Raw genomic sequence first — 15,048 nt, 5'->3', positions numbered from 1 at the left:
AAACATTTCCACGGGTCCCCAAACTATGGCCCACGAGCCGCATGCGGCCCCCTGAGGCCATTTATCCGCCCCCCCCCCCCCCCGCACTTCTGGAAGGGGAACCTCTTTCATTGGTGGTCAGGGAGAGGAGCACTGTATGTGACGGCCCTCCAATGGTCTGAGGGACAGTGAACTGGCCCCCTGTCTAAAAAGTTTGGGGACCCCTGTTTTATACTATATTAGAATTTCCTGTTTATCCCCTCGTTAACTTTGACTTTCAGAGGCATTTTAGGACTTTCTGAACACTTATTCTAACTTGTAGGAGTGTTAATTTAGATTGCTTAGGAAAATACCAAGAATAGGCTTTTCTGTTCTTATTCTCCCCCTGGCAAGTGTTGATTTGTGAATCTTATGAATAACCAGGCCCTGCCCAGAATGACCACCCAAAGATTTTCTGTGTTTTAAATTATCAGGTTCACAGAATCACAGAAAAAACAGTCAAATCAGGGCATTCCCTGCTGCTAAAGCAGGCCTTTCTAGCAAATGCCTTTTTCTTGTAACATTGATTTTTGTGATGGCTCATTCTCTGTATTTGATAGCTAGCGGTAAATAATTGTTGAGGACCGACTGTATACAAGCACTGTGGTAAGTGTTACATGTATTGTTCAATGTAATTTTCACAGCAGAAGTAGCTGCTGTTATTATTCCCATTTTACAGATGAGGAAGTGAGGTTCTGAAGGTCAAGTAACGCCCACGGTTACATGGCTACCAAGTGGCAGACTCAGGGCCTAAACTCCAGGCCTCCTAATAAGATAATAAAAGATTTCCTACAGATCCTTTCCCTCACTTTTCTCTCCAAATGCACAGGATCTTTAATAATCTGGAAATAAGAGGGAGAAACCAAATGTGATAGAGCTCTAGCTCTCCCTGATTCTGAGCCATTGGCATCACTCCAAGCTCCCTGCCAGCAGGGGGCGCCTTTCCCAAGTTCCTCTGTGTGCTGGCCGCAGAGGGTAGCCCAGTGTTGCTCTGCGCTGGCTGCCACCCCTCACGCTGTGACAGGAACACTGCCGTTCAGCACAATGTGTGCTTCTAAAGGGGCCCCTTTAGCGGACTACAAAGGAAAGCTGCTGGCCCATTGGGAAGAGGAGAATGTGAGGTTTTGTGAGTTTTCAAAATTACTTGAATATCCTCAGAAATCACTGTGCTGAAGTTAATTTTTTTCTAGAAAGACCTCAGGTTACAGTCAGTAAGTGGGCAGCATGTCAAAGTCATTTTTTGCAGTTGGCAGGGAAAAGATTTCTCACCTGGCACATGGCTGATCTAAATTTAGATGGTTTTGTGAACAGGGCAAAAGTGGAGATCTCACTGGAAACTCAGAAGAAAAAAATATATTCGATAATATTTCTAAAATCAAAGAAACTGGTTTTATTTTGTTTCTATTTTGCTAGAAATGAAAAGGATCAGATTTATTGATCCTTAGTCTAGCAGGCAGGTGCTTAATGTTGTGTCACCAATACATGAAAAAAAATTTTAATAAGATAATAGGGTTATGATGGAACGCTGGCTTCACTTCATCTTCCAGTGTGGCCCAAAATCTAATTAGCTATGGGAAAAGGGCCCCTCACAGTACTCAGGGAACTGAGTTATACCTCATGAGCAAGTTTGACCATGGATAAGTGAGGGAGTCATTTCTCAAGTACAGTATTCATTTAGTGCCTAATAGGAGCCAGATTCCAGTGGTAAATAAGACAGACATGTTCCTTGCCTGCATGGAGCTTACTCTCTTGGCCCTAAGATTGAGGGTCTGTTGCAGGCTGAGGACACATTCTATCTGGTAGGAGAGTCTACTCAGGAAGCTAGATTACTTTTTAAAAGTGTTTTTCCTGGCCCTGGTTGGTTGGCTCAGTGGTAGAGCATCGGCCTGGCGTGCGGGAGTCCTGGGTTCGATTTCTGGCCAGGGCACACAGGAGAAGCGCCCATCTGCTTCTCCACCCCTCCGCCCTCTTCTTCCTCTCTGTCTCTCTCTTCCCCTCCCACAGCCAAGGCTCCATTGGAATAAAGTTTGCCCTGGCGTTGAGGATGGCTCTGTGGCCTCTGCCTCAGGCGTGCTAGACTGGCTCTGATTGCGGCAGAGCATCGCCCCCTGGTGGGCGTGCCGGGTGGATCCCAGTCGGGCGCCTCCAGGAGTCTGTCTGATTGCCTCCCTGTTTCCAACTTCAGAGAAAAAAATAAAAATAAAAATATAAATAAATAAATAAATAAATAAAAGTGTGTTTCCTACAGACCTACTCAGGACAGAACTTTAACATTTTGGGTGGAAACATCCTGTCACTTGGCAGTGGGTAAAATGCCCCTTGGCAATCCAAGAATATTTTTCACTATGGTTGATTCAGGTTTCTCTCTAAGCCCATCTTTTTAGACAGAGTTGACTTCAGCATATTTCTCAACTCTGACATTATGGATTCATTCTAGTTGATGAAAATGCCTGCCTATGTTTCTAAGTGGTCTTCTTCCTTTCTCCAGAGGAATGCTCTCATTCAGTATTCTTCTCCTGCTTAGCTGCACAGTGGAATCACCCGGGCAGCTCTAGAAAATTCAGATGTCCAAGCTGCACCCCAGACTAATCAATCAGAGTACCTGGGTGCGGGCCCCAGGAGCAGCATTTTCCAGTTCCCAGGTGGTCCCAGCACGCAAAGTTGAGGCCAACTGCTCTTGTGAACAGGACTCTCCAGAGTGAACTGTCGATTCTGGACATACACGTGTTCCTGCTTTTTGACCTCTGCACGAAATGCCCTTGTAACACATCCAGCCTCGCCTACAGTTCGTCTTACCTATACCTAATCTGTGTAATATTCCTGAAACCAAACAGGTTACATTTTTGTTCTTTTTAAGCAGAAATTTCAGTCAAGGCCAAATCCAACCAGTCATATGTGTGTTGCATATCCTACCATGGCCATAAAATCATTAGAAATCAATTTCCTTTCTCCTTATAGTAAATGTTTTGATTTTTTTTCCAATTTCTTGAAATAATTAGCATTTGTTTTTCATTATAATTATTCTCTCCATTTGCCTGTCTAAATCTTAGCTTAATCTTCCAAACATTTCTTTAAATTTTTATTGATTTTAGGGAGAGGGGAAGGGGGGGGAGAGAGAGAGAGAGAGAGAGAGAGACAGGAACATCAATCTGTTCTTGTATGTGCCCTGACTGGGGATCGAACCAGCAACCTCTGGACTTCGGGATGATGCTCTAACCAGCCGAGTTAGCCAGATGGGGCAATCTTTCAAATATCTTGATCTTTAAAGTTTTATTATTTATTTTATAGGCCCTGGCCGGTTGGCTCAGCGGTAGAGTGTCGGCCTGGCATGCGGGGGACCCGGGTTCGATTCCCAGCCAGGCACATAGGAGAAGCGCCCATTTGCTTCTTCACCCCCACCCCCTCCTTCCTCTCTGTCTCTCTCTTCCCCTCCCGCAGCCAAGGCTACATTGGAGCAAAGATGGCCCGGGCGCTGGGGATGGCTCCTTGGCCTCTGCCCCAGGCGCTAGAATGGCTCTGGTCACGGCAGAGTGATGCCCCGGAGGGGCAGAGCATCGCCCCCTGGTAGGCAGAGCGTCGTCCCTGGTGGGCGTGCTGGGTGGATCCCGGTCGGGCGCATGCGGGAGTCTGTCTGACTGTCTCTCCCCGTTTCCAGCTTCAGAAAAATATATATATATAAAAAATTTAGTTTGGGGGAAGTCAGAATAAAGATTTGGTTGGACACTTTTAGTTTTCTTTCATTCAGAATTAGAAAGTATTTTTTTCTTTTAATGTATTTACACACATACTCTAAGTGCCATCCTACATTTTCCTGGATTCCCAGCAAAATTAGCACATACGAATGTCAGGAAGCCCATAGGGTTGGACATTAAGAAAACAGATAATAAAGATTTAAAATAACACAAGCTGAAGTATAGGATGAATAGTATGCGTTAGGAAGGAGTACACAGAATCCATTTCAATGCAGAAATGAAAATGTCCATGGTATTGTCTACAGAAGTGGAAACAAACTGATAGAGTGTAGAGAAAATTCCGCCTTTGTTCAGTGAAAATTGACTGCAGGAGTAGAAGGTTCTGTGATTTAGAACAGACCCTGCGCATCACTTCAAAAGTTGGACAATAAAGGTCCAGAAAAGAAAATTTTCTACTTCTGTCTCATGACCTCACTGACAGTCCCATGAAAATGGTTTTCAGATGAGCTGGTGGAAACCTTTCATTCACTTTGGTCCTTCTCTAAACAGAAGAGGGAAACTGATGCATTACCATGGGATGGTGACACACAGGTTTGACTGCAAACGTTCCAGGGCCAGCTGGGTGAATAGCTCTGCCTTGCTGGTCCCATGTGATCTGATACCAGTTTAGAAAACAGATTAGTGGACCGCTGATACCAAACATAAGGTGAAGTAAATTAAAATCCATAGAGGAAAAAAGTCCAGCTATAAATCCTGGTAGAACATAAATCCAATTGTACAGTGGAAGATACTCTAATTCTACACAATTAAGTTTGGATATTCTTATAACTGAAAACATGACCTTTGATCTATGAGAAATATTTATAGCGTCTCTGTAAAATAATAAATGGCATTCTTTAAAATAATAAAATTCAATTCAAAGCAATGTTGAGCAATCTAAATTGATTCACCTTTTTAAAGTTCTTGTCTGAATAGGTATTAAAATGGGCAGGTAGTTTAAGGGGGGGAAATGAATTATTAGTGTCCTAGAGACCAAAATAGGTCTGCAGTGGCTGAATATTTCATTTTTCATACAGTTGAGCTAGTTTCATACAGACAAAGTGCTAGTTTTTTTGAATCAGGCATTCCCTTTTTCATTTTGCTCTATGAAGCTCATTGCAAGTGGCCCATGTATAGTAATGATAAGATAGGCTAGAGACAATGACTGTTTCAAATAAAACAATCTAAGAGTTAGTAGCAGTCAGTATAGCCTGGTAAGTTCACGTCTCATGACTAGAGGATTTATTTTCTAAACTGTTTTAAAAAGAAAATTGATTCTAGTTACAGGCAACACCTTCTGTTCCAGTTTTCATCATTACTCTTGCTTTTACTTTTTAAGTCAAAGCCTACTTTAAAATATTTAAGGAAAGCACTATAATACTGGTTTTTTAAAAACACTGTATTTGGGTAAATACTTGGAAAAAAATGTTACACTATATTTAAAGGGAAGTTTTTTATAATTTTGTAAATGTCTAAAAAAGTCAATATTTATTAGTTAATATTTTTCTCTTATTTTGAGAATTTTAAAATTTAATTTATATAAAAAGCAGTTCTTGATTCTAGGACCATTGCTTGACATTATGGTTTTTAAAAATGAGTTGTTAAGTACGTTGTATTTTTATACAAGTGTTTTTATTATTGTTGTTGTTGTTGGGGACCGCCCCAGGGCCTTCCACTAAGTGAATCTTTGCTAAGACCAAACAGCACATTTTAAAGTAGTAATAGAGCCCAACTCCTCCAAAACAGTGATATTACACTCAAAGTTCTATAACTTTTATATAAATGTAATATTTTATGTATTACACAAGAGACTTAATTGTCTGCAAAATATAGAACCCCTGCCCAACTTGATAGTCTAACATTTGACCTCAAATGAGAGTAAGAAATAACCCATTAAATATTTCACTAATAGTACTTTTTGCTTGACTGAGTCTTGGTCTGCCCTCCTAGTTCCTGCACACACTGTTCACCTGCAAGATCCTTCCAGTCCCCCCATTCTAGTGACAGACACGATCCATAGTTTACATCCTCCTTCCAGTAGGTATTGTTTGTAAAGAGTACAAGATTCCAGTGTCTACTCTAAAGAGAATGAGATGTTGTTAGCTTTCTCTATGACTGAGAATTTACAAATGGAGTAACAGGCCAATATTTTTGATCCATCTTTAGAAATCATTCCCAGTAGAAAGTTTGTATCAGGTACTTGTGAGTATAAACTTAGTTAGGAACTCTATTGGGAGTATGATTTTCTGTTTCTTTCATATTGAAAAGGTGTAGTCAAACTCTAGAATTTTTTTTTTTTAATGTCAAAGTTTTTTTTTTTTTTTAATTTTTATTTATTTATTTATTCATTTTAGAGAGGAGAGAGAGAGAGAGAGAGAGAGAGAGACAGGGGGGAGGAGCTGGAAGCATCAACTCCCATATGTGACTTGACCAGGCAAGCCCAGGGTTTTGAACCGGCGACCTCAGCATTTCCAGGTCGATGCTTTATCCACTACGCCACCACAGGTCAGGCCAAACTCTAGAATTTTTGAAAGAAGCCCTAGAGTTGAAAAGTTTGGTCTAGTGTATATTTCTAAAGATTACTTGGCCTGACCTGTGGTGGCGTAGTGGATAAAGCGTCGACCTGGAAATGCTGAGGTCGCCGGTTCGAAACCCTGGGCTTGCCTGGTCAAGGCACATATGGGAGTTGATGCTTTCTGCTCCCCCCCTTCTCTCTCTCTCTCTCTCTCTCTCTCTCTCTCTCTCTCTCCCTCTCTCCTCTCTCTCTCTCTCTCTCCCTCCTTTCTAAAATGAATAAATAAAATAAAAAAAATTAAAAAAAAAAAAAGATTACTACCCCAACCTGCACTTGGTGAATATGGTGTCAAACAGCATGGAGCCCAAGAGACCTTTCTGTTTACCTGTGTTTTCTGGAGCAGTCTAGTGGGGGTGGGGCTCATTCTGAGTTTCATTCATGGGGATTGTATAATGGAAAATTCTGGATGTCGTTGTTTGAAGGTGTTCCCAAAAGTTTTAGTTTCATCTCTCAGTCTTTAGGGATGGGATCAGTGTGGGTTAGACAGTGGAGAAGAATTCCGTGCGTGGCGAGTCGTTCTTGGGAGCAAGCTCCTGCTCACTTCCTCCTGTGGAGACTCTGATTCCCGAGACTGCCGTGTGGAGCAGAGCACCCACCCAGCTCAGGGATTGCTCGCCACCCTCACAGTTTTTAAAAAACAAAAGCATCTCCAAATATCAAGTGGCTTTGGGGCCTTTATATTTAAGTGATGACTCCTAGGCCCAGTTTAGCTATTTTATAAAGGGACACCTGGGAATATTGAACGCTTGTATAAGTGAAGAACTGAATTAGGCCTGTGCAAGTTTTAGCTATATGAACTGTTTGCCTGGGCTGTTCCCTAATTTTCTGCAAGCTAAGAGATTTTTGCAAGTTCTTTCTAAGGATTTGTGAAGCCCTGCTTCCCCCCCAAATTTAGACAGGATCAACAACTTCAGCATAGATCACAAGAAATATGATTGCCTTTATTTTCAGCAATAATGATTGTCCTGGCAGTTGGTTCATGACGTGTTCTGAAGTCTGTGAGGTGTGTTTGCAACAGATGCGGGGATGTTTCTGTGGAAGGGTACGCTGGTGTCTGCCTTGGCGATTGTGCTATTATTCTACTTTTGTTTTTATTCTTTAAGCAACAGGATAAGGTCAGAGTCAAGTTTTTTGTTCTTCGGCTGTCTCTGAAACACTCTCCTTACCTCCTGGTTTGTGTCTGGAAGGGAGGCGTGCATGTATAGCACGGGCTGGATCACAGTGATGGGCGGGTGGGGATGCTCTGGACCTGGCTGAACCTCTGCAGTCTTTTCATGACCTGCCAGCTGCCTCTGTCCCCGACTCTTCAGGTGGATGTGTCCTACACATATTATTTTTCCTGGTAATTTAGAATTAGAAGCTTTAGATTCAGAAGGCTTAGGACTTCAATCAAGTCACCTGGTGTGTCATTATTTCATTCAAACCGTTTTTATCCTGAAGAGGTCTCACCTAGCAGAACCACAATTCAGACGCCATCTGTAGGTATTGTGGTCCTGTCTTTTGAATTGTTTTTGGATGCGTGTCTTGATCTGTAAAGTGTTATGCCAATCAGAAATACCGCCTGAGTTGGTTAAATCTGTCAGTTTGCACCAGTGAATAACTATCAATAAGTGTTTTACTTTTAGAAATTTATTGCAAATTAAGAACTGACTGCATTTTGTGTAATCTGTTCCTTTTTGCACCAGAATGCAGTAAGTATGAACTGTTTGCCGTGACGGTCTGTTGCATGCTCTTGTGTTAATAGCTGCTCCAGCTGTGTGAAGTTTGCAGTAAATTGGCCATTGATGAACTGTGTGGATATGAAATGTAGAATACATACAGGAATTTAAAAAAATAGAAATTTAGTTTGCTCTAACTTGCTCTCTAAGTGGTGTTGCAGTTGTGTAGCTTTGCCTCTGGTTTCTAACCTGCTTGTGTGTATTTCATAGTCTTGTCCTTGAAGTGCACCTCAGGCTGTTCGTAGCCACGTAATGTGTCTGAAACACTGAATTTCTCTCCCTTCTCGCTAGTTGCCATTTGAAGATTTAGCTTATTTATATATTTTTTAAATAGCTCCATGGGCACAGACATTAAATTAAGTTACTAGAAGGATATGTTCCATGAGTTTGTTTTCTAAAATAAAAACCAAAAAACCTCATTTAAACCCATTTGTGGTAGCGGCATTGTATAATAGTAATAATAAAACATCTCTACCAGACCAACTTCAGCTTCTAATCAAAATTGTTCATTTCTGAGGATTGGAGCACATGGTTTTTAAATTTTTTTTGAGTGAAAATGAGTACTGGGGAATGCTTTCGTGCCTAAAACTATATTTGCTGAAATCATTGAACACAAATGTCTGACCTTTCCAAACTGTAGGACTTAAAAAAAAACAATACGCTTTATCCTTGACTACATTTCACATTAAAAGATCAGTCAGTGATAGTGTATATGTGTCATTTAGGGTTCAGAGTAAAACTTTCCTCGGGTTTATTAGTTCATCACTGGTGATTAGCAGTCCTTAGCTAACTTCTAGGAAAGAGTGTGGTCAGCTGCTGCTTTGTCCTCGGTAGGGTCACATTTGATTTGGGAAGGTCAAGTTTCAAAAAGCCCTATGACTTCTTTGCTTTTATTGTTCATGGAGAGATTTGAAGGACAGTAGTTCTGTGTGTTCACAGGGAGGGGTGAGCTGCAGTTCTGCTGTGAGGAGCAGGCCCTCACAGCCCACTCACTAGTCCAGGACTGGCCACCTTAGGGGGGAAGAGTCAGGCTTATCCTTTGCTTCCCATGTCACCGTCTCTCTCTCTGTGTCTGCAGAGAGAAGGGATAGAGTAGGAAACAACTAGTTTTATTACCAGCTCTGCCTCTTCCTGGACCGTGTGGTTCTTGGTGAAGTGTATTCATTCAATAGTTGTGTGTTTTGTATTCTCAGTATGTGCAGCAATACATGAAGCCCTGTGGATTGTTCAGAAATGATTTGGGCATGGATCATCCATCAGATTTCATAGGAGATAGCTCTAGTATAGAGGAGAAATGACTGAGAATCATAAGAAGAGTAAATATGTGAGCCTTCTGAGAAGAGATCGTTTCTAACTAGGTAGATGATTTTGATGTGCTGATTGCCAAGAGATAAAATGACATTTTATAGGCATGTCATTCATTCATTGACTCATCAAATACATATTAAGTACTTATTAGGTGTGAGGTGCTGGGCATACATTAGTGAATAAGAGACGTATAGTTAGCCTTTGCCCTTAGAAATGTAAGTCTAATGAGACAGATAAGATGAAACTAATCAATATATTTGTACACATATATACCCACATGTATACATTTCATATGATAGTTTTTAAAGTGTTGGTATATAAGCTTCAGAAAGAGGGAACTAACCCTGAGTGGGGGAATAAGAGGCCAGGTCAGGATGACTTTCTTGAACTCCAGTCACAACAAGATTGAAAACTTGGGTGATAGAAATTATAAGTCAATTGGTTTTGTTTTTTTCTTCTGGACCTTCAGGGGAAATTTCGTTTATTTATTTATTTTTTATTATATATGAAGTGCTTTTTTGTCAACTAAAAATCTTCATCCTTCAAATACTGCGTAACTTGTGTATACTTCATTCATTCAGTTACCTCGTGAATCATTTCTTGAGTGCCTTGCTGTGCAAGCCTCTGTCCCAGGAGCTGTGTGCTGGGCCATAGTTAAATTTGAGAGACTGCGTGTGACGTTTCTCGTGGATTGAGATGTTAGATGTCGCTGTTATGAGTGAGCTAACAGCATGATTCATTTTTTCCATACAGGACAACAGCTTTGAGCAATTCATTATTAATTATTGTAATGAAAAACTACAACAAATCTTCATTGAGCTTACTCTTAAAGAAGAGCAGGAGGAGTATATACGGGAGGTAATGTTGAAATTTAGATTTTAAAATGTCCCTTTTATACTCATAATACAAATTCTGGATTTAGAAGACTGTATAAACATGACCCTAACGTCAGATTTATCTAAGTTTAGTTGTATTGTGTCTTTTGAACATTTGGTAAGGCATCTAAGCCAACTGGGATTCTCTTTCTGCTCTAGGCTAGTGTGTGACGTATAGTAGGTACTCGGTAAATATCAGCTTACCCACTCAAGTCTTACTGCTTTTAACACAATGATGTGAAACGATAGTGTGTTAGGAAACACCTGAATGAATGGATGAACAACTGTAGTACATCCACATAAGGGCATACTACACAGCAACAAAAAGGGACAAACAGCTGATATACAGAAGTGCATGAATGGATCTTGTGTGTTATGCTGAGTGAAAGAAGCCGGGCTCAAACGGCCACATATTGTATGATTCTGTGTATATCTTTTTCTAGGAAAGGTAAAGCTGTAGAGGTAGAGTGATAAAGACAGGCCAGTGGTTGCTAGGGATGAGGGCATGAGAGTGAGTGCAGAGGGGTAAGCCCGAGGGAATTGGGGCTGATTGTGCTTGTGGTTACATGACTCTCTGCACTTGCGAAAACTTAAGAGAACTAGTATAGACCAAGAAAGTCAGTGCGCTGTTCAATCTTGAAAAGCACTGATTTTCTAAAAATTTATAATAAAAATAGGTAACATTTGTTGAGTGCTGACTATATGATATTGTACTAGTGCTACATATAAACTATCTCACTTAATATAATTTAAAAACAAGTAATGTTTCCAAAGTTCTTTTATCCTTAATGGTAAAACATACTTGGTTTCCACCCTTTTATTTTTAAAATTATCAATCTTTTAAGTATAAACCTACTTACTTCAAAAAAAATAAAAGGGAATTATTTTATTATATTTTAATTTGTTTTTCATTTATTTGCCTTAATATTTTACTAACGATATTATGTATTCTTTATTTTTGTAGTGGCATTTAATTTAAAGTCATTAAGGACACTAAATCCTCCCCTTTTTTCTTTTAGTTTCTCAATATAGATTTTTCTAATGTGATTGTTATTCCTAGTGACTTAGTAAAATATAGCCCATTTACTTGAAAGCTAAGTTATAAATATTTTATTTTTCTTTTAGAATGATCTTTATGCTTTAGAAACTTTTATACTTGTCTGACACCTTTGGTAACATAAACATCCTAAAAGCTGGATTAATTCTCTTCCTGTGTTCTCATCATAATGAGAATGTCCAAACTTTGATCTGTAACTTAAAACAATTTGTACAGATTGTCTAAAACACTTCTAAGAGTATATAGGAAGATCCCTAGCTTGCTGTATAAATTAAATTTTTTTTTCCCTCTTAGAAGAAAATTAAATGTTTACACTTATGGGCAGAATGTAAGCAAATACAGAATGATTTCATTCGGCCTGGATTTGGCTTTGTGTTGCTAGGAGTACAACCGGAAGATAGGTTCTGGTATCTTTCCTTATGGTGAAAATATTTTTTCTTAGACCTGAACAGTATTTACAAATGAAATAGTTAACTAACTGCCCTACAACATGGGATTGACTCTAAAATTAATTTTTTCCCTGTGATTACAAATTAAGAACTGAAAAATCTAGGCTTTAGAGTCTTAGAATCAAGTTCAGGCTTATTTCCTTATAAACATTGTAAATATACACAAAGTAATATTGACCCAAGGGCCTGTTGAGTAAATGTTTGGCTCAGGGCCAGTGAAGTGCATGGGAAATGGCCACAGATGGGAGAGTGGAATGGGAGGCAGTCTCAGCACAGGACAAGAGCATTCATTTCTGTCAGACCGTGTCAGCGGTGGACTGCTGCACTTAGACCGTTCTGGGGACTGGAAGATGACATTGGCAGCACTGACTTTATAAAGGAGGTTTTCAGAGAGGAAGTGAAGTACAATAAGATGGGCAAAGGCTATTTTACGGCTGGTAGTGTTGTAAGCATCATTATGTGGAATTTGAGTTTATTCTGTTTTGTTTTTCAGGACATAGAATGGACTCACATTGACTACTTCAATAATGCTATCATTTGTGACCTAATAGAAAATGTGAGTATTAGGTACAGTTTTCTACAGGAGTTCTTGCTAATACAATTCACTACTGACAAATGATCTCACTGCCTTCAGTTTTAAGTTTTAGTATTTTCACTATTTTAACACTTTCCTTCAGGGAAACTGCAGAGTTCTGGAAACTTTATTATAGCCCTAAAGGATCATACACAGTTCTTGAACATATACATTAGACAGTTGGATATTTTGATACTTAGCCTGGCTCCCACACACTCATCCCATTTCCATATTACAGAGTCCATTCATGATGCTCACGTCATGATTGCGTGCATGTCATGCCCTTAGATACACCAGCCTTTCTCGTGTGTTGGGTGCCCAGGGCTAGTCACGGCTCCTGGGAATGTGAACCCTGGTTAGAGGAAGCTCGGAGCAGCCATAAAGATTTTTGCCTAGTCAAAATAGCCATTGCATTTCTAAAATGTGAACGACTTCTTGACATACTATTCAATGGTTATTATCAGAAAGATAACTTTGAGGCCCTGACCGGTTAGCTCAGCAGTAGAGCATTGGCCGGGCGTGTGGAAGTCCTAAATTCGATTCCCAGTTAGGGCACACAGGAGAAGCGGCCATCTGCTTCTCCACCCTTCCCCTCTCCCTTCTCTTTATCTCTCTCTTCCCCTCCTGCAGCCAAAGCTCCTTTGGAGCAGAGTTGGCCCAGATGCTGAGGATGGCTCCATGGCCTCTGCCTCAGGCGTTAGAATGGCTCCGGTTGCAATGGAGCAACGCCCCAGATGGGCAGAACATCACCCCCTAGTGGGCTTGCCGAGTGGATCCCTGTCAGGCACATACTAGAGTCTGTCTCTCTGCCTCCCCGCTTCTCATTTCAGAAAAAATACCTAATAATAATAATAATAATAATAATAATAATTTTCATACTCTCATTTCTCTTTAGTCATATAAATATTTCACCTTTTACAAAAAGATAACTTACAGCAAGGACCGGAGAAATCCCTTTTTGCACTCTTGTGCACTCTTTGTGGGAATGTAAATTGGTGCAGCTGCTATGGAAAACACTATGGAGTTTCCTCAAAAAATTAAAATAAGAGTAATCATAAGATCCAGCAATTCCACTCTGGGGATATATCCAGAGAAAATGGCATCAGGATCTTGAAGAGCTATCTGCAGTCTCATGTTCATTTCAGCATTATTCACAGTAGCCAAGATATGGAAACAGTCTTAAGTATTCATCTGTGGATGAGTGGTTAAAGAAGATGTGATATAAATATATGAATATAATTTAGCCGTGAGAAAGAAGGAAATCCTGCCGTTCACAACAACATGGAGAGACCTTGAGGACATTATGCCAAGTGAGATAAGCCAGACAGAGAAAGACACATACTGTATATCACTAACATCTGGAATCTAAAAACATCCAAACTCATAGTAACAGGGTACAGCAGTGGTTGCCAGGGTCTAGGATGGAAATAGGGAATGTAGGTCAAAGGGCATATACTTCTAGTTGTAAAAGGATTAAGTTTTGAGGATGTAATGTACAGCATGGTGACTATAGTTAACACTACTTTGTTATGTACTTGAAAGTTAAGAGAGTATGTCGTAAATGTTTTCACTACAAGAAAGAAAGTCATTTCTTTTTTAGTGATAGAGATGTTAACTAGCTGCTATGGCTATATTGGTCATCATTTTGCAATATATGGGTGTCAAGTCAACAAATGTACACCTTAAAATTAACATTGTATGTCAATTATGTTTCAAGAAGGCTGGAAATTTTTTATTCAAGAAATTTTTTAAAAACATGCTATTTAAGGATAAAGGGAGCACCTTAGGAGTTGATTTACGTAGGACCCCACAGTGGTTCAGGAATAGACCCAGCATTGGTTCAGAGAATGATGCAGGGGATGTCGCGTGTGAGACTTTGCAGGTGGCCCCGGGCCATGGGATTTCTCAGGTGACCTGGATAAGTGTGTGTGTATGGCGAAAAGCTTGTAATGTGAAAAATTATTGGATAATTTTTAGCAAGTTTTCTCAATCCAGGATTTTTGTTTTTATATCATATTCTGTAGTTTATTTGAAATGAATTGATTGCAAGAAAACTGATTTGTTTGTGAAAACATGGAAACTCTTGTTTTATGCTTAGGATTACTAACATCTTGACCTTGATAACAAATTTGTAACAGTGACAACTTGATTGTCCTATAGTCTTTTTTTTTTTTTTTTTTTACAGAGACAGAGAATGAGTCAGAGAGAGGGATAGACAGGGACAGACAGACAGGAACGGAGAGAGATGAGAAGCATCAATCATTAGTTTTTCATTGCGCGTTGCAACACCTTAGTTGTTCATTGATTGCTTTCTCATATGTGCCTTGACCACGGGCGGGCCTTCAGCAGACCGAGTAGCCCCTTGCTGGAGCCAACGACCTTGGGTTCAAGCTGGTGGGCTTTTCCTCAAACCAGATGAGCCCGCACTCAAGCTGGCGACCTCGGAGTCTCGAACCTGGGTCCTCGGTATCCCAGTCCGACACTTTATCCACTGCGCCACCGCCTGGTCAGGCTGTCCTATAGTCTTTTACTGTCAGCAGTCGGTCGGTGCTGTGTTTCAGGAATGTGTAGGTACAGGCAGTAAATGTCTAGCAAATCACCTTCTAGTCTCCTTAATAGGTAGGTCCTTTTGGAATATATAATTAACCAGTATTTTTTTTTTCTCTCAGTGGTTGCTGAAAGATGCATCTTTGATTAAATTGAACATTAAGAACAATATTCCAAAGTATTACTAGTTTTCAAT

The 15,048-nt window shown here is 40.1% G+C and overlaps 1 protein-coding gene across 5 annotated transcripts in view; it reads left to right on the top strand.

Moving 5' to 3' along the window:
• MYO1B (myosin IB) overlaps nt 1-15,048 on the top strand; it is a 207,433-nt gene that overhangs the window by 155,200 nt on the left and 37,185 nt on the right. For all 5 annotated transcript variants that reach the window (XM_066279246.1, XM_066279247.1, XM_066279249.1 and 2 more), the window contains exons 14-15: nt 10,104-10,208; nt 12,225-12,287. In XM_066279246.1, the coding sequence (XP_066135343.1) occupies nt 10,104-10,208; nt 12,225-12,287 (168 nt within the window). The remainder of the gene's footprint in view (nt 1-10,103; nt 10,209-12,224; nt 12,288-15,048) is intronic.

Source organism: Saccopteryx bilineata, chromosome 5, assembly GCF_036850765.1.
Source record: "Saccopteryx bilineata isolate mSacBil1 chromosome 5, mSacBil1_pri_phased_curated, whole genome shotgun sequence".
NCBI lineage: Eukaryota > Metazoa > Chordata > Mammalia > Chiroptera > Emballonuridae > Saccopteryx > Saccopteryx bilineata.
The sequence above is the reverse complement of the archived record's forward strand: the minus strand, read 5'-3'. Positions and strand labels throughout refer to the sequence as shown.